We start from the raw sequence: 23340 nt of genomic DNA, 5'->3' as shown, positions 1-23340 counted from the left end.
AAATGCCTGCTTACTAGAAAGTTATTTAGAATAGAGGACCGTGTGTAGTTTAACATTACAGTTTAATTGTAAACGCTTTGGGACGAAACAGGTATATTTGCTCATTTTTTTGGTTGCTTTCCAGAATTCAGCCTCAGTGACATCTGACTGGATTTGTGGCCACACTTATTTGTTTTATATCAGTTCCTTGACTGCCTTAATAACTGCCCTAAGACTTATTTATTTCTGAATGAATCTATTTCTACCATCCTGATCAAACAGGATGTGTTTTCTTTTCTTGTTACAGGGAATCATGTTGAGAATATCATCTGTGGTAATCTCACATACACTACATGTGATTAGAAAGAGAGCAAACAATGTGGAGAATTCCTTTAAGCTCGGTACTTAATGGCAACTGACAAAACACATGTATATGTTGTATGTCTATTTGTTTTGTGTGTTGAATCGACCCATGCCCAGTGTTAAATACTAACTAGAGTATTATAAAGTGCAAGTGCTTGGTGAAATCCCAGTTTATACTGTATGTATACTTAATTTATACGGCTCTATCGTACTAAATAAAATCTGGATAGGAATAAGTTGTGCTGGTCCAGCATTAGTGTAGTGGTCCAGACAGAGGGCGGATAAGGCCCAGGTTAGAGGATGAAGTCATTCGCTCGCACATTCGCCTGCTTCTTCTCCACTGCTGTCCATGTCAGGATCTTTGGCTGTGGTTGGGATATGTGAAGACGGAGGAGAACCGACCTCTGGTGCAGCCTCCTCCCCAGCTTGGACAAGAACAGCTCCATGAGGACGTGCAGATTTAGCCCTCAATCTGTTTTTCAGCTCTTCCTCCCGTATCTGCAATAATACAGTTCAAGTGCTATAACTTTAGTACATTGGATGATTATTCCATCAAAAGACATTACATTATGCCACAGCTGGATTCTCGATTCTGATTGGTCAGATACAAATTGTACATCAGTGAGACTTGGACAGTAGTTCCTGCTGCATTTGCTTGTTCTAATATGTTAACATTTCAATAGTGACAACTAGAATTTTCAGAAAGAATCACCTTTCTAACGGTTTAAGGGTTTCTTTAAGATTTTCAGCAGTTCTTGTTAAACTGACAAGCTACATCTTTGAGAGCGAGAGAAAAAAGTCTGGTGAAGAAAAGGGTGCTATAATGTTATCGACAATATACAGCTGCTAAAATAACACTCACTCACTCACTCATACTCACTCACTCACTCACTCACTCACTCACTCACTCACTCATACTCACTCACTCACTCTCTCACTCACTCACTCACTCACTCACTCACTCACTCATACTCACTCACTCACTCACTCACTCACTCACTCATACTCACTCACTCACTCACTCACTCACTCACTCACTCACTCATACTCACTCACTCACTCACTCACTCATACTCACTCACTCACTCACTCACTTACTCACTCACTCACTCACTCACTCACTCACTCACTCACTCACTTACTCACTCACTTACTCACTCACTCAATAACTCACTCATTTTCTACTAGTTATCCGAACTTCTTGGGTCCGGTTTATAACTTCTTGAGGCAAACATACTAACCACTAAGCCACCGTGCCCCCCCCCCTAAAATAATCCAAAAATCTTTTGTTCCAGAACTTTAATCATTACCACAACCTAATAAAATATTTGATGTTATACTTTAATAACCAAAAATGTGTTAGTACTGGAAAATTTGCTGTGGTATAAAAGGAATAAAACTTGCTATAGGAAATGCAATGCTGTTATTGAATGCTTTGCATCGGGCTACATTTCACCATATTATAAATAAATTTAGCAGGCTTGATTCATCAGTGTTAAAATGATCTATGCATTATTGACACGGTAAAAAAAAGCATTTCATTAAAACTACTTCCTGAATACATTTACATTTTTTAAAACTTTATCTTATTTTTAAACCTTTGTGTATTTTTGATTAAAAAAAAATATATATATATGGATTTTGTATGTGTACCTTCCTTCTTTCCTCTACTTGTCTCATCTTCTCATCAATGTCTTCCTTTCTAGTGACCTCTTGTTCTTTACGGATCTTCAGTGACTCTAGGCGAGGTGGCGGCCTCTTCCTCTGTACCTCTCCGTCAGCCAGCTGCATGACACGTTAAACCAAGATCTGACTAAAGACTTCAACAGACAGTAACTAGATGCTGTGTTTGCACCATGACTGACATACTGACCATGATGTTGTATGCTTCCCCACTGCCTGCCACTTTGCTTTGAGCAGGAATGATGCCCTGACTCAGCAGTTGCTCCAGAATCACACTTGACTCTACTCTCTGGCTCTCCTGAGTTTGCCTTGGACTCTGAGCTGAAATAGTCACAGATATTAGGTTATGAAGATGGCACTATGTACATACATACATACATACATACATACATACATACATACATACATACATACATACATACATATATAAACACTGGGAACTATATATATCTTGTATATATATATATAAAGACACTTTTTTAAATTTTTTACTATATTAATTCTCTATATTTCTCTTTATGTTTACCTTCTGTTCTATGTTTATGTTCTGTAAAGCTGCTTTGACACAAAGCCCATTGTAAAAAGTGCTATACAAATAAAATTTAATTGAATTGAACTACGAATAAAGCCTAAGTACGTATATGGAAACATAGAAGGTCAACTTGTTAAACCAGATGTTCATGGGGTGCTAAATTTTCCTTATTCCCAAACAGCTCACTCAGTTGAACCGTTAAAACTTAGATTTGGCTGTTTGCTCCAGGAGGCTGCCGATGCAGCTACAATATATATTTTTTCAAAATGTCATTTTTTCTTTCTGTAATTGTCTCAGTGTTTTAAGTGCAAACAGTTTTTTTTACTGATGACCCCTTTTTTCCTCATACCTTGCAGTGGTGGTAGAATCCTAGGAACCGTCTTGGGAGGAACAGTGATCTCTGCTGTATCCAGATCAACTCCACTGTCTGTTGTGTTTTTAGAGATAGCTGAATCGCCACGAGGACTCCCAAGCACCGTTTCATTCTATGGATTTACATGAAAAGAATCTTCAAGAAACTAATTCATGCACTCACTTCAGGAGTACCTGGTTCTGTGGAATCCTGTGAAGCTGGGAAGATGTCATACCTCCAAAAATAAAACCATCCCATAAAAGACTCTTGTGTTTACAATGAAACTTTAAACATGTGCTTTCCACATTCCAGCATTTCTTCACCTTTTTCCTAAACCACCACATCTGTATACATCTGCATTATAAGTGAATTTAAAAATGTTTTTCTGTATCGTGAAAAAAAATCGAAAAGTTGTTGAGGCTGTTCTATACATGCATAGAGATTATAGACAGGTTTAAGTAAAACAGGCTTTCTGTTCTTTTCTCAGTACAAGGAAATGTGCTGAAATTGTTATCAGTGGTAAAATCCGGTACAGATGTTTAAAACACTAGAAAATATGTATTTTTTTTAAAATGATGCCTTAAAAAAGTTTTTCAAATCAGATCTCTGTCCCCATCTGTATCATCAATGTGATTACAATGGATCATAATTTCAATGCCTATCCCTGGACTCCATATAATGTTTTATGCTTTTAGCTTAAGTTTATTTATTTATATTTTGTTAGCACTTTATTCTAGTCAGGATCTGAAATTGATTATGGGAACACAAGCCAGAAGGAAAACATCCTGGATAAGAATAAATAATAAGGAATATTTAAAGAACACAAACTTAATTTAATAGACTTTGACTTTAGAGTCAAATGTATAAATAAATAAACTCCTATATTTTGTATATTATATGATATTAAGTAGGCTATTAAACCCAAAGCTTGCACGTGTTGTGGAGATTTTGATGGGTTTTGATGGCACTGGTAAAACACCAGACCATCACACAATGTAACTGGGGAACACAAATATTCATATATTACAAGAGTAGATCATCATACACAGCAAACTTGTTGTCATACATGTTGCCGGACATAACTATCTAATTAATGATTGATGTTGTAATGTTACTAAAACTAGGAAATGTGATGGAAAAACTGACTCTACCTCATTTGTGGTGTTGAGGCTTCCCGTTTTTGTAGGTTCCACCACTATAATTCTGGAGCTCCCGCAACCCATGGTCAATTTTTAACACGACTTCAGCTATTATCACCAACACGTCCCTCAGAGATGATGAGGAAATGTCGCATACCTGTACACAAGCTTACGTCCTGCCTCTGATGTCGCCATGGACTCGAATGGTTGCTAGGGCTCGTTGCTACAATAAATCTGACCCTATGTTTCAGAGGTCACGTTGAAGTTTCTGGTGCCAGACTGCCGCCTCGTGTGCTGAGTGCACACGCCGCACACACACACATACCACACACACACACACACAACCACACACACACACACACACACACACACACACACACACACACACACACACACACACACACACACACACACACACACACACACACACACACATTGTACTCTGCTGCCAAGGGACTAAAAAGAGAACCATAACAGCAACCATCTATAGTTTTGTTTTGTTTTTCTTTTCCAAAACTGAACCGGTTGCTTCAGCTGCTTCAAAAGGCCATCTAATTCTCATTCTCCAGAGATTAATTGTGGCGTTACTCTAAATGGAAAAAAAACTGTTTTAATGTCAACAGTTAGCTCCCAAAGTCCCTCAGCTCCAGTATGTCCAGTATGTTTGTGTAGCATCAGTATTGTTTATGCATCCGGAAGATTCTTTGCGAATCTGTCTTGATACGAACGACCAACCTAATCGACTATGTTCGTTGAGAATCATTGAGGATATCTTGCTGAATGTTAGAGCTCTCTGCTGTTAAGCTAAAGGATAAGAGCAGAGGTGAACATAGTTTGGATTGAAACCAAGCTCAGTTTGGTTTCATTTATTCTTATATGTAATTCATTTAATTTTTGTTGAAACTGTCTATGCAGGTCCAAAAGATTATTTCTAATTGAAAATAAAAATACAGCAGAAGACTGACATGAATGTTTGAGATAGTCTTTCTCCAGGGACACAATGTATGAAATCTGATAACAAGTGGTCACTGGAGACACGCTTATAATGGCAGGTGTGAACAGCTATGCATCTCGTCTGACCATCTGTGATCCGATCACCAAGGACGCATGTTAATGCCTGGAACAAGACCTAAGAGGAAATGAACTAACAGAAAATGAATTATAGCTACAAAATAAACTCATGATTGTAGATCATGATCTGTACAATTAAATTGGTAAGTGTGACGCCCTTGTTCATTCCGGGTGCATGACAGACAATGTTAGGAGCAATGAGGACATCCAAGGGCTATTTAATTATTTAATACACAAACTACAATCAAACAATCAATAAAAACACAATCCTAAGACTACATTGCGAAAGTAGACCATTAGTTTATTGATTTTTCAATGAACTACACTGTATTTTCAAATACACTGTATTTTCCTGCACTTTCCATCCCCCTGGTGTGCTTCATTAGAAAACCCCTGGGTATACACACCTTGGTATACAGATAACAACATGAAAATATTAAAGACCAGATATTTACAAACAGTCATAAAACATTTGACTAATTATATTTAATAATATTATGGCAGCAGTGAGATACTGAGATGTTGTGTTAATATCTGTGACTTTGTGAGTCCAAGTATGTTGCTTAAATGCAAGTAAACCAAACAATCATGTGGTAATATTTATTATATATATATATAATATATATAATATTTATTATTTATCAACATGGTGTGCTGTGAGTACTCCACAGGTGGTAGTACGCAACATTATACACCATACGTACCATACACTTTCTTGCTACCACCTGTAGTATATACACAATTACTTAATAAACACCAGATGTTTCCTCATACCTACACGTGATAGAATTTTAGTTCACTCCGAATTAGAGAAGTCTGAGTCATGCTGCTGCTACATCTGAGCTTATATCAAGGACAAGCATGCCAAAAGAACCAGACACACTCAAATAGCAAAGCTCCTCAATGTTTAATGTGAAGGACAGGGAGTAGTTATACAAACAAAGATAAGGTGCATCAAAGTCACACTGCACACTGGACCATCCCACAACCACAAAGATCTATCACTCATCACACAACTGCCACTGTGGTGGTGAAAGGAGAGTGCCGCTTCAGCATCATCATGTGTAAAGTCTCTTAGGGACGAACACTAATGCTGGTGTCTGTTTCTCTCTCTCCCTGTGACTCCCCGTGAGGCCGTTAATGTCCTCCCTCCGCTCCAGAGAGCTCCTTCACTCCACACTGACACCGTCAGCACTTCACTCAAATTGCATAACACTTCACGGAATCCTTCACTGCCTGCAATATTTTAAAAGACTTTGTAAGTAAAGCACCTTTTCACCTTCCTTTTTGCATCCATGTGACTCACCCTGCACTCACCCTGAGTGTGTAGAGTGGAGAGGCTCATAGGGCACAGTGTAAAAGATTCTCTTAGGGACCCCCAAGTTTTCTTAGGGACAAAGTCCAATGCTGGAATCTGTGTCTTTCTCTCTCCAGATTCCCTGTAAGGGTTTTGACGGCACTACCTTCTTCAGCCGTGCCAAGGAGTGGAAATCTTAATTCTACAGCTTACATCTTTATACAGCTTTGTGCCAACAGTGTGGTGAAGAACCCCATATGAGTGTGATGGTCAAGGGTCCACATGCATTTAAACACATAGTTAATGTTTTATTTCCTACATAAAAATATAGTATTAAACAAACAAACAAATAATTAAACAAACAAATAATTAAACAAACAAACAATTAAACAAATAAATAATATTATAAATAAACGTTTTTACACATGTAAACAGAATATATTTTATTGAATTGAATTGAATTGAATTGAATTGAATTCTTTTATTCGCTGCAGCCCCACTGAGCTCCACCAATCAGAACGCGCGTTACAATCGCGGAAATGATATCAGCCAATAGCACTCGCCCAACTATAAAACTTTACCAGTCCACCAACTTCGATACGGGAAGCGACATTTCTGATTCTTCAGCAGTTCCATTTGTCGTAACTTTTTGTTGTTACCATGACATCGTCACCGGGCTCTCGGACTCTTAGTAAAGACGACGTCCATTACAAGCTTCATTTCCGGATGATAAACGAGCAACAAGTGGAGGATATCACTTTAGAGTTCTTCTACAAGCCGCACACCATCACGTTACTGACGTTCACCATCATCAGCATTATGTACTTTGCCTTCACCAGGTAGGTTGTGTGAGGAAACCTGACCATCACACACACACGTGTGCGTCTTTAACACATCAGTTATAGTCCAAAAACCATTTCTACTAGAGTTTACACACACTGATGATGTTAGTGTGAGGAGGTCTGGGGTTCAGTCAGTGTTCAGTGAGGTTGAGTCAGAGTGAGAGTGACAGTGAGGAGGACTGGGGTTCAGTCAGTGTTCAGTGAGGTTGAGTCAGAGTGAGAGTGACAGTGAGGAGGACTGGGGTTCAGTCAGTGTTCAGTGAGGTTGAGTCAGAGTCAGAGTGAGGAGGACTGGGGTTCAGTCAGTGTTGAGTGAGAGTGAGAGTGAGGAGGACTGGGGTTCAGTCAGTGTTCAGTGGGGTTGAGTCAGAGTGAGAGTGAGGAGGTCTGGGGTTCAGTCAGTGTTGAGTGAGAGTGAGGAGGTCTGGGGTTCAGTCAGTGTTCAGTGAGGTTGAGTCAGAGTGAGAGTAAGGAGGTCTGGGGCTCAGGCAGTGTTCAGTGGGGTTGAGTCAGAGTGAGAGTGAGGAGGTCTGGGGTTCAGTCAGTGTTGAGTGAGAGTGAGGAGGTCTGGGGTTCAGTCAGTGTTCAGTGAGGTTGAGTCAGAGTGAGAGTAAGGAGGTCTGGGGCTCAGTCAGTGTTCAGTGGGGTTGAGTCAGAGTGAGAGTGAGGAGGTCTGGGGTTCAGTCGGTGTTCCAGTTCATCACAAAGGTGTTCAGTGGGGTTGAGTCAGAGTCAGGGATCAGTACAGGACACTCGAGTTCTTCCACTCCAACCTTCTTAGACCATGACTTAATGGTTAATTGTAATGCTGCAGCAAACAAAGGCATTTTATAATTTTGTGTGCTTCCAGCTTTGTTTTGCAACAGTTTGGGACAGAACAACATGTGAGTATTGTGGTTAGGGGTCCACAAATATTTGCCTATATAATGTATTACACCGTACGAAAGTAAGGTGTAAATTGATCGCCAATCGACACTGGCTTCGACGTAAAGTGACTCAGTGAATGTTGTATTTGAGGGTTTGGTTAATCTTTGTTAAAATGTTTGTTCTTGACGCAGGCTAGTGTACTATTAGACATACAATCATTATCAATGCCCATGAATCAATCATTATTTTTTATAACTAAAAAAAGTTCATTTAAATGCACAACTTTGAAACGTGTGAGGTATTTCATGAGGTGATGCATTTATGGCAGCGTAGTCCCTGTTTGTTGTGTTTATGCTCCTCTTAAACCCAGTGTAATGCTTGCAGTGACGGTTGCTTACTCTGAATTTATTAAACACCGATAGAAATCTGAAAAATTAGCAAAGCAATTAGTCTTCAGTCTCTTCCTATTAACTACCAAGAAAATTACTTCTGGATATATTAGTTGATTGTTTTAAGTCTAGTGTATAAGAGAAGTTTATATGATTTATTAGATGGACTTATTAGATGGAATAATTTTATGTATGTATTTATTTATTTATATTTTTATTTATTTATTTATTTAAAAGACTCACATCACAGAAATGTGAGTTCCTCTGAGGTGGAATAGGACAATCTTTGTCTTGGGTTAGATCTGTATTTTCTTGGATTGGATCATAAGTTGGGGGGGGGGGAGTAAAAAAGAGTAAACACCACTGTAATTTCATCACAAGGCCATATGTAATCAGCCTTGACTTAATCTCATCTGATTATAAAGTCAAAGTCAGAAGAACACTCAAACAGAACAGGGGCTAAAAGCAGCACAGCGTAATATGACGTCGTCGTTAGAAATTATGTCACGATATATTTTTCTGAGATGTAGCCGTTAAGCTAAGATATAAGCTTTTCCAAAAAAAAAATAATAATAATAAAATCTGACTAACAATTACAAACAGATTATTTATTTATTTATTTATTTTCAGTTTAAACCCTGTAGACTGGACGGTTTTGCAGAGACCTGTTTATCGTTGACGTATGTTGTGTTTCTTTAAGTATTTTGGTATGAACAGAAATGAGGTCTGACATTTGCATATTTTATGGAAGATCAGCCCTAAAAGCATGTGAGATTTCTTTGACCTGTTCTGCTTCTTATCATCCAAGTTTGGACAAAACAGTGTTATGTGCTGTGGATAGATTTGAACCTCGTTCCACACGTTAAAGCAGCCTATTTAAAAAAAAGTCATATTCTATTGTTCTGGAATTGAGAGTTATGGTTTGAACGTGACACTTTATAACATCTACACTTAGGTATCTGTGCAGCTGATCTCAATATACCAATGCTTCTAAATAATGAATATTAAATTTACAATGCTGAAAATCCTGACAGATTTTTTTTTCATGTTTTTTATTTTTTACAGAAATGATTCTGATCCTAACAATAACCTCCGGGTGGGAATTGCACTCGTTGTCTCGTTTTTCCTTGTCATCAGTCTCCTGGCTTTCCCCAACGGTACTGGCAAGAGTTATTCTCACTTAATTTCACCTTTTTTTCCACTGTACAGTATTCATACCATCTTTCTGCACTATGCCTAGGCTTTATATTGTAAAAATCTATGGTGTCAAAATCAGTCAATGAGTCTGTGAACTTGTTTGCTGTTATTCATAGGTGTTAAATACTCTTAATGTTATATTATGTGTTTTCAAGTCATTGGAATTCTTTCGGTTAATCATTAACGTGAACGGTGAATGGCTGGAATCTTGTTTCAGGTCCTTTTACCAGGCCGCACCCAGCTATATGGCGCATGGTTTTTGGTGAGTGGACTCGCTGTCACGCTGATGACTCACTTTCTAGGAGCTTTGTTTGACCAGGATTCTTGAGCCATTAAATACTGGCACACTTTTGCAGGTCTCAGTGTCCTCTACTTCCTTTTTTTGGTGTTTCTCATCTTCCTGAATTTGGACCAAGTGAAGCTCTTGATGTACTGGCTGGACCCCAACTTGCGTTATGCAACACGGGAGGCAGATGTTATGGTGAGTGATTAGGCAACAATGTCATTAGTAATAGTTGTTCGGTGGTGCAGTATTAACCTGTTGAGCAATTGAGAAGTCGGGAAGTCATAGCCATTATTTTTTCTCCTTTTTAAGGTTGATTGTTGTCATCTCAACTCTTGATAATCAATATCTAAGCTTTCCTTTGTACTCACTTGTGAATCCTAGGCTGTAGCACTCACATGCAGACAGTTGCGACTGCACAGTAGAATGATGTACTGTATATTTAAATGTGTTGACCCTTTTTTATAGACGTTTCTTGAGACACCAGCAGCTCGAACAATCACATTACACACTCACTTCAGGGTGACAAAAAAAACAACCCAAAATAAACCCACTTGTGTTTTGTAATATGTGGTCCACCATGGACCACTAGTCTGTGGAACTATATTAGACATTAGGACACTATTTATTCCAATAACATTCCTTCAAACACTCCCATTAGTAAATGTACTCAGCCAAATTTCCCTACAGTACAAACGAGTTGTACGAGTCAAGCGTTCAGAACTGTGATGGGTTTTTTCCGGTTTTATCAAAACATCCTTTAATGCTGAAGGAAGTAATTAATTCATTAAGTAATTGCTTGATTAATTAATTAATTAATTAATTAATTATGTAAAAAAAAAGCTGATTAATTAATAAATAACAAAACATTCCAGCTCACTCCTATTGAAACATGAGCCATTTGATTAGTGTTTGTGACTAAATTCACTATAACAATACCTTCTTCAAAGTCTTGTAGATCATTTCTATTCCTATTTTCGTCCTAACTTGGTCAGATGAGCATGCACAGCATTTCTCTACATGAGACCCAGTGCGCGCGTGTGAGTGCACGTGTGAGTGCGCGCGTGTGAGTGCGTGTGTGTTTGCATATAATATTGTATGTATGTATGTATGTATGTATGTATGGTTTTGTATCCTCTTTTTATTATCTACACTTCACTGTCCCTCCTGCTGTCTCCTCTTTTTTTACCCTGCAGGAATATGCAGTAAATTGTCACATGATCACGTGGGAGCGCATCCTCAGTCACTTTGACATTTTTGCATTTGGACATTTTTGGGGCTGGGCCATGAAAGCTCTGCTCATCCGCAGCTACGGACTCTGCTGGACCATCAGCATAACGTGGGAGCTCACAGAGGTGTGGCTGAAAACACTGCACTACAAGTCTTTGTAATAATTAGACTCCAAAGGGAGCGGATTTTACAGTGAATGTAATTAGTGTTATGGGTCGCCTTTATTGAGCATTACGTTTGCCTTATTTGTATGTTTTTTTTTTAATCAATTCATAGTTGCAGATACCTTCTTGAAAGAGCTAATCTCAATAACATTTCCATAAAACATTCCTTAAATCTATTGTGTAGATATTTTTCTCTTTTTCATATGGACATATGCAGAGGCTTTTAAAGAGTCTTATTTGCCTGATTTGTAAAACACAGCGTTTACTTCACACACACACACACTACTACATTTACATACACAGTTGAAATTTCACAAGCAGCTGTGCAGGTATTTAGTTCAGCCACATGATTTCCCTGATTGTGTAGCAGAGCTCAGTAGTCAAATCAGGTGATGACCTATTGTCCATGAGCACCACAGTGTACACTTCAAGATTCAAATACACTTAATTTGCATAGCCTTAGGACATAACGAAGAAATGTATTTGTACCGCAAACCAGTTCATGTGTTTGGTATCATAGGTCTTACTTCATTATCACTAATTGTTATAAGAAATAATAATAGATTTCACCTAGACTTTTTTCTTCCTTGCTTTATATAACTGTTTAGAAATTATCACTTAAATAAATAAATAAATACATAAAATGTGATGGATTTTAGACCTAAATGTTAAAAGCTTTGATTTATTATATTATTTCAGGAATGTTCTAGCCTTTTTACTCATGGAAAACCTGTTTAATATTTAATCAGCAATACTTACATTGATATAAGTACAATAAACCTTATAGACAGAGTCTGAACCCACGAGCAACAATAATTTCTTATTCTTAAAACTCCTGGCATCATGAACTACAAACGACTTCACACTGAACACAAGATTAAAGCTACAACATTCACTGCCACTGAAAAAATAGATATATTTTAGGACAGATTAGAGGGCAGCATCACACATTATGGAGCAAAGTTCCATAAAAGATTTGAAAAAAAAAAAACATTATTTCTGTATGGTAAAATAATACAAAGGTTATAAAAAAAAAAGATTTCTAACGTTTAAGTTTTCAAACATTTGGTAACCAGAGACAAGTTTATCTCTATATAAATTCCATACTTCAGATTTATTTCCTGAATGCTATTCAATGCCAGAATACAGGAAACGGTCTTTATTTATTGATTGATTGATTGATTTGTTTTCTGGTTCTTGAGGTTTTGATTTCAAAAGTTTAATTCTGTTGAATTAAATGTCTTGAATTAAATGTCTGAACAAACCCAATTTCTAGTAAAATTGATTAATGATATACTGTATTGGAATTTCCACCTACGTAAAAAATCATGAACCCTTTGGCTACACTTGTGGGGTTGCGAGATATTATTTGGACATGGTTACAAACTCCCAAAATAATGTGTCTTTATGTGTCTAAATGTTTGTGGTGAGGTCATTTGAGGGAAAGATGAAGGGCTGTATGTCATGTTTTTTTGTTTTAGACATGTTCTTCTTTCATTTTTGTTCATTCTCTCTTTCAGTTATTTTTCATGCACTTACTGCCCAACTTTGCTGAGTGCTGGTGGGACCAAGTCATTCTTGACATCCTGCTGTGCAATGGAGGTGGTATCTGGCTGGGCATGACTGTGTGCCGTTTTTTGGAGATACGCACTTATCGCTGGGCCAGCATCAAGTGAGTCTTGTGCTCTTGTACAAGTGAACGTCCCACATTGATCATTGAATTATCTGCAATTTGCCGTTTCAATATGGTACACATACAGCATAACATAATGCATTGACAAAGAATGAGAGATGCATACACAAACAGCAGTTTTGAAGGTTACATCGCAAATCAAATCAGAATAGGCAATAACCAAATCACCACCATGCATTTGTTTAGTCAAGACATTATCTTTTCCCATAAGACCTTGTTGAGCTTTAACGATATGGTCGTCTTTTCTCTGCATTAATGTCATTAGCATATTAACCAATTTTGGCAACTCAAAATCAAATTCTGGGATATCTTGTTCCTCTGGATGACAGTGTGTGTTGGGTGACATTTATGTATGGGAAGTAATACTTTCCTATTGACCAAGCTGTATCTGGTGTTATACAAAATGAGGTATCGTTAATCTGACAAAGTGTCTGGTTATCATTAACAAAGACAGAGAAGTGATCAAGAGATGTGGTGACACATGTTTTCCTGTTTGAAACTATTACTCTTGTAAAATTATTGTGGACATGTGTGAGATCGATTTCACAAGCCTCATAATTAGTGTGGGGTGCCCCACATAATGGTTGTTTTTCCAAGGCATCACACTCACAAATAAAACCAATGTAGTTTTGTCACAGCGTTCCATGTCCAGTCCTCGCCATTCTCCTGATGGTAACTGTGTGATAAACCTAAAAGTCCTTAAAGTCCATTCTTTAATACATTCTTGTGTAATATTCCCAAATTGTCCATGCTTAGAATCCTTTCAAACAATTCTTCAAATCCTTTCCAATCCTTGAGATTATTTACTTGAAGATGTTCTCTGAGGAGGTGATGAACTGGTTATAACATCACTGCGATACCTCAGGAACGCTGTTGTCAAGAAGACCTTATACATTCCTGTTACACTGTTCATCTGGGTCTGGAGATCATGCTGTAAGGTTCACCAAGACCGAAACCTGGATCCATTGTAGATAAGCACTTTAGGAAAGCGTTGGGCACTGCTGTCACGAGAGCTGCCTTCCCAATCCATCCCCCACATCTCTTTCTTTTTGACCTGAAAAACACTTGAAAACATTTATACCCACCCACCCCCTTTTTTAACACAGCACACAAAAAACATTACAAACACATACAACATAAACTTGCCTATTTACATGGCCCTTATGACTGCCATCAGTTTTTAATGATATTAATGGACCTATGTGGAATGATCTCTTACCAGGTTGAGAGTTTTTAGTTTTGTGATGTGAATCTCTGCATGGTCTCTTCTGGTGAGCAAACCATGGGCCCTCATTTTGGTAATTCTTTACCACAACGTCAAAACTCATTTGTGATGGTGCAAATTCTGACCAGAATGCATTTTGTTTTTCTGACTTTGCCAAATTTGTTGAGTAGTTTGGTGAAAAATACCAGGCAAGGAGTTGCACAGATTTTTGAGCTGCTTTCTCAGTCTGTTTACTGTAGCCTGTAACTGGTGTAAATCTGTTTTGGGCCCTGATCTCTTAAGGGAAAATTTGCATTCCCTTGAAATATGTCCCTCTTTGCCACATGAGTAACACACCAGGGGTTTATCATTGTTACGAGAGGGTAGTCTTTCCTTTCTATCTGCAGTAGTGTAGTTCTCATTTTTCCAGGAAACCTGGCTGGCTCTATTCTTATTGAGATTTTTAACACCTACTGGGGATACAGGATGGGACCTCTTTGAGTTAGCATTGTTGTTGAAAAACTAATTTTAGCAATGATGTCGTTATAATCAGAAAGATGGGTTACAAACATCGACACAGCAGAACGGGTGAATGAGTCACATTTGTTAATAAAAGCAGATTTAACTTAACTGTACAGTCAGAGTGTTGACTGCTGACTGACTGGGAATCTCTTTCTGAGTTCCCATCACTGTCTAACATGTCAGGAACTTGATTACTCCACATACCACATAAAGATGGCTTACTGGTGCTAATTTCAGTTGTGCAATTTTTTTAAAAGGAATTGACAAGCAGACTTTGCTTCCTCTAAATCTTTGAACAATGTTTCCACAGATGAACTAAGCATGCCGTTGTTAGTTCTAATGTGTAAAATTTCACTCTGCATCCTAATCTTTTCTTCTTTCCAGAGTATCTCACTCATCTGGTGATCTCTTTTAGATATTATCCCATCATCTAGTCTAGATTGCAGTTGCTCGTTTTCAGCCTTTAATACATTTAAAGTCTTATTAGTTACTTTGTACGATGCAAGAACTGCTTGCAGTGCATTGGCAATCTGTCCTTTTTTGTTCTTGGGCATTTTAGGGTCATTTTCAAACTTAGAAATAGCCCACTCATACGGTTTATCCACAATGTTCTCTATTCCATCAAACATTCCCCGAGAACCGTCTTAATACTCACAACTCTCAAACAGTCACAAACACTCACCAACAGTAACACTCAAACAATAACACTCACAAACACATTCAGTCACAGACAGTAACACTCACAAACTCACAGTTTAAAATGTAACAGTCACAGTACGTCAGACAAAACCACAGTGCGTCGGGTTTTTGTTATATTTTAAAACGGTCTTCTTAGCCACAGCACTTATAACCGTTAGTTTAACACAGTCACAGTACGTCGGACAATCCACAGAACGTCGGGTTTCTTGGCATTAAACCTAACCGTTTACTTAACCACAGTACATGGACTTAAAACGTAAGTGTAAAACACTGTTACAGTCTGTCAGACAACACCACACTACCTCGGGCTCTTTACACCATCACTGTTTCAGTTACTTTAGAAACACTTAGCTATAATTCAACTGCCTCACTGCGTCGGGCTGATTCAGTTACTTTAGAATCTTAACAGAATTATAACAAACACACAAGTTTCAGTTACTTTAGAAACCTATCAGCTTAAGCACTTTGCTTCAGTTACTTTAGAAACAACGATTCACACAACACTCTGTCACCACACTGCGTCGGGTTAATTCAGTTCCGTTAGAATCTTAAACAGAAATGTACAGAATAGGCTTAACAATAATAACTCCTCCTGCTTATGATCGGTAAACTATACTCTATGTTCTATTCTACTCTAAAACATTTATTTTCTAGGTTTTTTTTTAAACGAAGGGGTTCCCTGAATAATAATAAAAAAAAAAAACAGCGTAATTACCGCTTTTCTTACCTTTCCCCACTTTTTTTTGGGAATCCGTCGCTGGCTGGCTCGCCAATGTAAGAAAAAAATGCGTAGTGTAAAAATAAGACGATGATGTTGAAGATCTTAATAAAGAACAAGAAGTTTATTCCAGCAAAGCAGTGACAAAATACATTTCGTACTTTGGGTTCGTCGGAGTCGGTAGGAACCCAGAGCAAATCCTGCTCACGCATTTTATACTGTTTTCCTCTTTGTAGTTTAAATGAGATTCTACTTTGAAGGTGTATTGAGTGTAAGATCTGAGTGTCTCCCAAATGGCTAGGTCACAGCTTGTTATCTAGCCAGATGTCTTTAAATGTTAAAGGTATACCTTGTCTTGTTATCGCTACAATTGTAATGGTCACTTTAAATGGTAATCACAGTCACGTAAACCCTTTGGTCATGGTGATCCTTGTGGTGGGATGTGTTAGCTCAGTGGTTAAGGTGTTCGACTACTGATCGGAAGGTCATTGGTTCGAGTCCCAGGTCTACCAAGTTGCCACTGCAGGGCCCCTGAGCAAGGCCCTTAACCCTCAATCGCTCAGGTGTATAAACTGAAAAATGTAAGTCACTCTGGATAAGAGTGTCTGCTAAATGCTTTAAATGTAAAAATCCTTGATGTCCTGCTGCCGTTCCCATATTTATAAATGAATCAGGTTTATACGTTTAGAGTCCTAAACGTATTACCTTATGATACTTGAACCTTTTTAGGAATGAGCTCTTTTAGATGTGTACCTTGGAGTGGAATTTGGGTGCAATTTCTTACACTCCCCATCATGACAGTACCCACCTGAGGAGAGTGAAAGCTAACATGCACTTTCACTTACACATGAAACCTGTTGCACAAATCTCTTTTTAAACTGGTCATGCTGTGCCACAGAGCAGTGACCTGCACATTTTCCCATACGTGAGCTCACATACACACGATTAACTTGTTTTTCTAGTATTTAAACTGACATTTTGTTACCGTGTTAACATGCACTACTTCACTACTTATGTTTGTTACTTGTCAAGGGATTATTGCTCTAATTTAAATTCACCTGTTTTATCCTGTCCTTAATAATGGTGTTATTTAATTTCAGACAGAACTCAGAAAAGGGACTTTCCATATGCCTTCAGCTGTTTAGATTGTTGGGTGTAAATGGACCCTTAAGAAAATCAGAACTCATGATCTGCACCAAAACACGTTTTTCAACCTTATCATGTCTCACATGATTTAGGTGATTTGGGGCAGATTTTAGGAGAAGCCAACTATAATGTTAGCTAAATTGCTTTAGTGTTTATATATTTCTAAACACTACTTGGTTGTTGAAATTGTGACATCAACACGTGAAATAATGAGGTTATAACAGCAACAAGATATTATTTTTTGGCCCCTTCTCTGTGCGCGTGGCCCCCTTTCTCTGTGTGCGTGGCCCCCTTCTCGGCCCTGTGTGTGCCCGTCTCCATGTGTGCCTCTTTGTGTTTGTTAATATAGATTGTTCCTATGTTTTGTGCTCAGGGACATTCACAGTGCTACAGGGAAGCTAAAGCGTGCTGTGCTGCAGTTTACACCAGCTAGTTGGACCTATGTGCGCTGGTTTGACCCCAAATCTTCTTTCCAGAGAGTGGCAGGGATTTATCTCTTCATGATCATCTGGCAGGTATGTGAGAGCATGGGGCTGTGATTTTTTTTTCTTCCTCTCTCTCTCTACAGATAAACAACATTCACATCAGATTTTCTGGTGTGTTATTTCCTCTGCAGCTGTTTTTTGAAATGCTTGTGCATCTTCAATCTTGTCCACAGCTCACAGAACTGAACACTTTCTTCCTGAAGCACATCTTCGTGTTTCAGGCATCTCATCCCCTGAGCTGGTGTCGTATCCTGTTTATCGGGATCATCACTGCCCCGACTGTGCGGTACAGTGTTCCTGATGATTCAGTCCATTGAAAATGCTCAGTAGAGTTTTAATGCAAGATTTTACTAAACAGTGGAATCAGTGTACATTGTGAGTCTTCATTACAAGTCAGAGAAAACATCCTTCAATGCTGAAGGATGGATAAGAATGTGCACCATCCAGTATCTTCACAGATCTTCAGAGATAAGCTCACAAATCCGAAAGTGAAGCTTTAACTAATCCCTGTTTAAAACCTGTTAATTAATCATTTAACTGTTGCTAGTCACAAGCTTCTTTCAAACATGTCAAAACCTTCTTTGTGTAAATGCTCCAACGAACGATTTTTGAAATCAGTTCATTTATCCAGCTTAGATTAGACCCACTATTTATAGTGTTTGTGTTACTCTGTACTTCTTTTCTCTTTTTCTTCAATAACGAGGCATCAAAGTCCTCCATGGGCCCTGTATTATTATTATTATTATTATTATTATTATTATTTATAAAAATATACGTACGGTAATTGACCCTATTCACTCTGATTTTACAAAGGATGTATTAATGTGTCTGGACCTCTAGGTGATATCAGGCATTTAGACAACAGTTTTATTTAAAGAGCCAGAAAATGTATGAGATTTCATTTGAATAGTTTCAGCTAGAAGCCATTTTGGTCTGTATTTAATTCTGCTTTATTATTTGTCATGCTATTTTAATATACTGTTTTTTAACTGCTGTTTTGGTTCAGGCAGTACTACGCTTACCTTACGGACACTCAGTGTAAACGTGTTGGAACTCAGTGTTGGGTGTTCGGGTGAGTTACATTGCCTATGAGGGTGAAATACAACAGCACACCATTGATAAACTGAGGACCATTATCATTGTTTTCAGCATCAACATATCCTGTTTTTTTATTCCACAATGATATGCCACAAACTACTACTAACTCTTTTTTTTATTTATATATATATATATAACGTTAAATAAATAAAATCAAAATCATAGCAATCTGGTTATGTAAGACATCCATCATTCGAGTCCCTATGGAAGTGATTAATATAGAAATGATCAAATATTAGATCCAGTTAGTATTTAAATAGCTTGTTTAGATGAGTTTTTTCCCCCTGTCAGGGCCATTGCTTTCCTGGAAGCGCTGGCGTGTATTAAGTTTGGCCAGGATCTGTTCTCCAAAACACAGGTCATGTATGTGGTCCTTTGGCTTGTGTGTGTGGTAAGTAGTTACAGATTCTGGATTGTGTTTATGTGTAAACTTTTATTCAGCTGAGCTTCATTGCAGTTAATGATGAAGATTTCTCTCTCTCTCTCTCTCTCTCTCGCTCGCTCACATATCTCCCCGTCTTTATATCTGTTGCTTTCTTTTTTCTATCTCATCTTTCCCCCATCTCCCTGTCTCTTTCTCTTTTTACCTCATCTCTCGCTCTCTCCCCTTTTTCCGTTCTCTATCTCTCTCTTTTCTACCCTCCCTCCCTCCTTTACTCCTGCCTCTCCTTCTTCTTTTTTCTACCTCATCTCTCTCTCTCTCTCTCTCTCTCTCTCTATATATATATATATATATATATATATATATATATATATATATATATATCTTATCACACTGTCTTTATATCTGTTGTTTTCTATTTTCTACCTCATCTCCCTGTCTCTTTCTCTTTTCTACCTCATCTCTCTCTCTCTCTCTCTCTCTCTCTCTCTCTCTCTCTCTCTCGTAGGCATTCATTACCTCTCTCTGCCTATATGGGATGGTGTGGCATGAGCAGAAATACGGCGTGAGGCTGAAGGTGTGTGTTTGTGTATCACAGACACTAAGTTAAAGTCCTGCTGCCAGATTAGACCAATTTTTTTATTCTAACTGCTGCCACTCAGCTATAATCTTAATCAGTGTAATGTGTAGAGTACAACCATTCCTAACTGATAGCTTTTAACAAAGACTTTTCATTCCTACAGGGTCATAATGGAGACCTTAAATAACCGTTTCCAACTTTGTGTATCTCTTTATGATGGTGTTATTGTCTGCTTCAGAGCACGTCAGATTGTGACGATAGCAGTTTCCTTGACTCCTGTGGTTACGTTCCTGACCCCATTAAAGGTAACAATTAGAAGTCTCCAGTTGGAGGGGATTATAGCGATCAAGGTGCCTTTACATAATATTTATATCTTTAGATTTCCTCATGTTTTTGTTACTTTAGAAAACTTAATCCTTTTACAAAGGCTTTATTTGACAGATTGCATGTCGCTACTGATAATGTCTGTGTATAATTTTCCAGCTTCTGTATTTTAAATGACTCTCTCCTCAAGGTGAAAGAAACTCCAGCAACCCCCAGATGTTACGTCAGAGAAGAGGAGGAGCAGAGAAGAACAAAGCTAACGGCACAAGCAGGAAACAGTAGCTGCGTTGATGTTAGTGTCGACTCTACACGGACCTTACACGGTATTTGGAAATCAAAGAGTGACCACGGGATTGCGCTGTTTCCTCATTATGGCACTAATTCTGCGTTATTCTTTATGCACGTTCACTTATTTCTGTTTATCACTGTTTCTAATTGGACAGTTTTGTAGTTTTGAAGAAGGACTTACAAAAGAAGGAAAAGCAAATGCACATATTTAGTCATATCCACATTGTCCTTAACTTTAAATATAGTGAAGAACATTTTTGGGGTCCCTTTTATATATGATGGACTTTCTCAGCTACATTCCTACCAAACAGCCTTTAACTCCACGCATGAACAGTATGGCTGAATATAAATTAGGATATTTTAATGTAAGACAAGACCAACACTTTGTTATATGCACTATATGTAACCTTACAAAGCCAAAGGACGTTTTCTCTTCAGTCACCTACAAGAAGGTACAATATGGACCCATTATTGCAATACTACTTTTTCTTTTTGTTAACAATACCCATAATGAAATCTAAATATAAAATACACAAGAAAACTTACATAGCTTAAAACATGATTTACCCCGAAAAAATCATTTTTTTTTATAAATCAAAATGAACCCTGTAAGAATACTAACTATAATAAAGTAAATGCATGTCTAAACCTTCACACACATGCATGACTTTTTATATGTAAACATTTTCAGTTCCAGTCATTTGTTACAGGATCAGATTAAATTAATTTTTTTATTAATTTTTTTTACTTTAGTATCTGATCCACTGTTTGTTACTGATCCCATGCATCGGCTCCCGGATCTCGATCAGCTCCATCTCTAGTATTAACATCACCTTATTGCCTTGCCACGGCTTTTTTTTTGTTTCTAAAAACTGCAATAGTTTATTTGCTATTTGGAGAATCCTTTACCTGTAAAAAGTGAAAAAGGAAAACCTACTGCATTCTCTGCACACACATTTATTTATTTATTTTCAGATGTAATCTCAAATCTTAGACACATTATTTGAATGTATGCAGTAATCTTTTGCTTTTTTTAATCAGAACTATAGAGATGTAATTTTCACTACTGTGACAAATTTTACAATCTTGAAGATGGCTTTAAAAGATTTTTATGTCATTCGTCCTACTTAGAGTTTAGCGTGTTTAGTTACAAAAGTAATGAAAATAACTAAAATTGTTACCTGAAGAAATACCTGTCTGTGTCTGTGTCTGTGTGTGTGTGTGTGTGTGTGTGTGAGAGAGAGAGATGTGGGTACTACATAAACAAAATGTTTTTTTTTCTTCCTAAAAAAGGTGCTTTATTCTTTTGTCTATTGACCAAAAATCGTATTTGATGTTCTTTTTGAAGGTTATGCCAAAAAAAAATCAACGATTATAAAGGGTGTTTTCCTACTTAATAAGCATGGTTAAGGTGTTATGTAAAATATAACCAAGGTGCTATAGGGTTTAATAATTAATTTGTATCGAGTACTTATTGTTTTTAAAGTCACTGTGAAAAATGAGTAAACTGATTGTCTGGACTAACAAAGCAGGATGTTTAACGTGCTCTCGTTTCTCAAGTCCAGTTGGTGGTACTGTTTCACCTTTTCCAGTTCAGTGCCTTAGTGAAGCATCTGGAAAAAATAAAGTAAAAGAATTTCCATGTTAGTGCCACTTCATGGCCTGTAGATGGTCCAGTGATTTAGAGGTTTTCCCTTTAATGAGTGACCAATATTCCTGGGAGTTAGCGGTAAAAAAAATACTATCTTTTGGTACTACTATTATTATATTGGCTTATTATTATTATTATTATTATTATTATTATTCTACTTTGGGGAAATTTCATCCTTATTTTTCTGTGTGTGTCATGATATCATGTTTGTTTTTTATTATTTAACTTGTGGAAAAGGGTTTAAAAATGCTTTTTGTTTAAGAAGACAGTGTTATTTTTTTTAAGTGATCACTATTACCTGAATGTTATAAAATACTTATTATAAACACAAAAACTGTGATTGAACAAAGTGCTGCAGCTTTCTAATGTCTTTATTGTGTGGAGAAAACGAGTTCAAATCTGTATCTGTATGTACTTCTGATTTTATTGGCCAGTCAGTATATCAGCCGGGTTCTGTGACCACGTTGAGAACGACTTGACATTCAATAAACCCTCAAATTCAAAATAATGTTTTTTGGGTTTTTTTTAAAGTATTTTATTGACAATGCTGTTGCAATATTAAAGTCATTCATGTTTTACTTTTGGAATGTTTTAAATGTGCTATTAAAACCACAAAACAATCCTTCATTTCTTTTTGTCCACATGGTGGCACAGCTGCCTCACAGCTCCAGAGTCCAAGGTTTTCTCAGGAGAAAAAGTGATGAAGATGATTTTCACAATGTTAAAACTGGTTCATGGGAAGCTGTCAGCAACAGTTACAACCTGCAGGTGGAAATGAACAAGCTGCACATAGAGAAAAAAGAACTTTTACATCAGGAAACAAACACTGGATTGGAATCCTTGAGAGAAATAGAAAAGAGGAAGGTCAAACCAAGACCAGCAAAAAATTTGATTCAGGAGAAAACCTTTGTCCCATTGTGATGCAAAGTGGGTTTTATATTCATACCTCCAATATAGCTTATATAGGTTGGTATGGATTGTTTTCTCCAGGACTGTTGTGGAAACTGTAACTGTACATAAGACTACTTCAATTGCAAGTACACAATAATGTGAGATGAGTGCAGAACAGCAATAAATAGAGCAGTGAAACGGATGTAGGCAGGGCCTTCGCCAGAACATACAGAACTGGGGGGCATTTCATTTTCATAGTGGGAAACTTTTT

General features: G+C 37.5%; 2 protein-coding genes across 3 annotated transcripts in view; one reads left to right on the top strand and one right to left on the bottom strand.

The window, feature by feature from the left end:
* The window catches only part of stmnd1 (stathmin domain containing 1), a 4847-nt gene extending 578 nt beyond the window's left edge, over positions 1 to 4269 (bottom strand). Inside the window, exons 1-5 of the mRNA XM_027176004.2 lie at positions 4061 to 4269; positions 2907 to 3042; positions 2216 to 2346; positions 1996 to 2127; positions 1 to 840 (exon numbers count right to left, since the gene is read on the bottom strand). The exon at positions 1 to 840 is cut by the window's left edge and continues 578 nt beyond it. Coding sequence (XP_027031805.1) covers positions 649 to 840; positions 1996 to 2127; positions 2216 to 2346; positions 2907 to 3042; positions 4061 to 4132 — 663 coding nt within the window. The 5' untranslated portion in view covers positions 4133 to 4269 and the 3' untranslated portion in view covers positions 1 to 648. The remainder of the gene's footprint in view (positions 841 to 1995; positions 2128 to 2215; positions 2347 to 2906; positions 3043 to 4060) is intronic.
* A 2715-nt stretch (positions 4270 to 6984) lies between these two features.
* Positions 6985 to 22686, top strand: ptdss1b (phosphatidylserine synthase 1b). 2 transcript variants are annotated; one of them, XM_047808291.1, is made up of 13 exons: positions 6985 to 7255; positions 9580 to 9671; positions 9929 to 9973; positions 10068 to 10192; positions 11191 to 11349; positions 12909 to 13060; positions 17744 to 17885; positions 18029 to 18141; positions 18862 to 18927; positions 19245 to 19344; positions 19844 to 19912; positions 20154 to 20265; positions 20430 to 20568. In XM_047808291.1, exons 1-12 carry the CDS (start codon positions 7077 to 7079, stop codon positions 20229 to 20231), a joined length of 1320 nt encoding a protein of 439 aa, XP_047664247.1. In that variant the 5' UTR covers positions 6985 to 7076; the 3' UTR covers positions 20232 to 20265; positions 20430 to 20568. The 2 variants fall into 2 exon arrangements, with proteins under 2 accessions (XP_047664247.1, XP_027031769.1); XM_027175968.2 differs by having other exon boundaries at positions 6986 to 7255; positions 20154 to 20220; positions 20430 to 22686.
* The last annotated feature ends 654 nt before the right edge of the window (positions 22687 to 23340 follow it).

Source organism: Tachysurus fulvidraco, chromosome 24, assembly GCF_022655615.1.
Source record: "Tachysurus fulvidraco isolate hzauxx_2018 chromosome 24, HZAU_PFXX_2.0, whole genome shotgun sequence".
In the NCBI taxonomy this organism is placed as follows: domain Eukaryota; kingdom Metazoa; phylum Chordata; class Actinopteri; order Siluriformes; family Bagridae; genus Tachysurus; species Tachysurus fulvidraco.
This window is presented reverse-complemented; position numbering and strand designations above follow the sequence as displayed.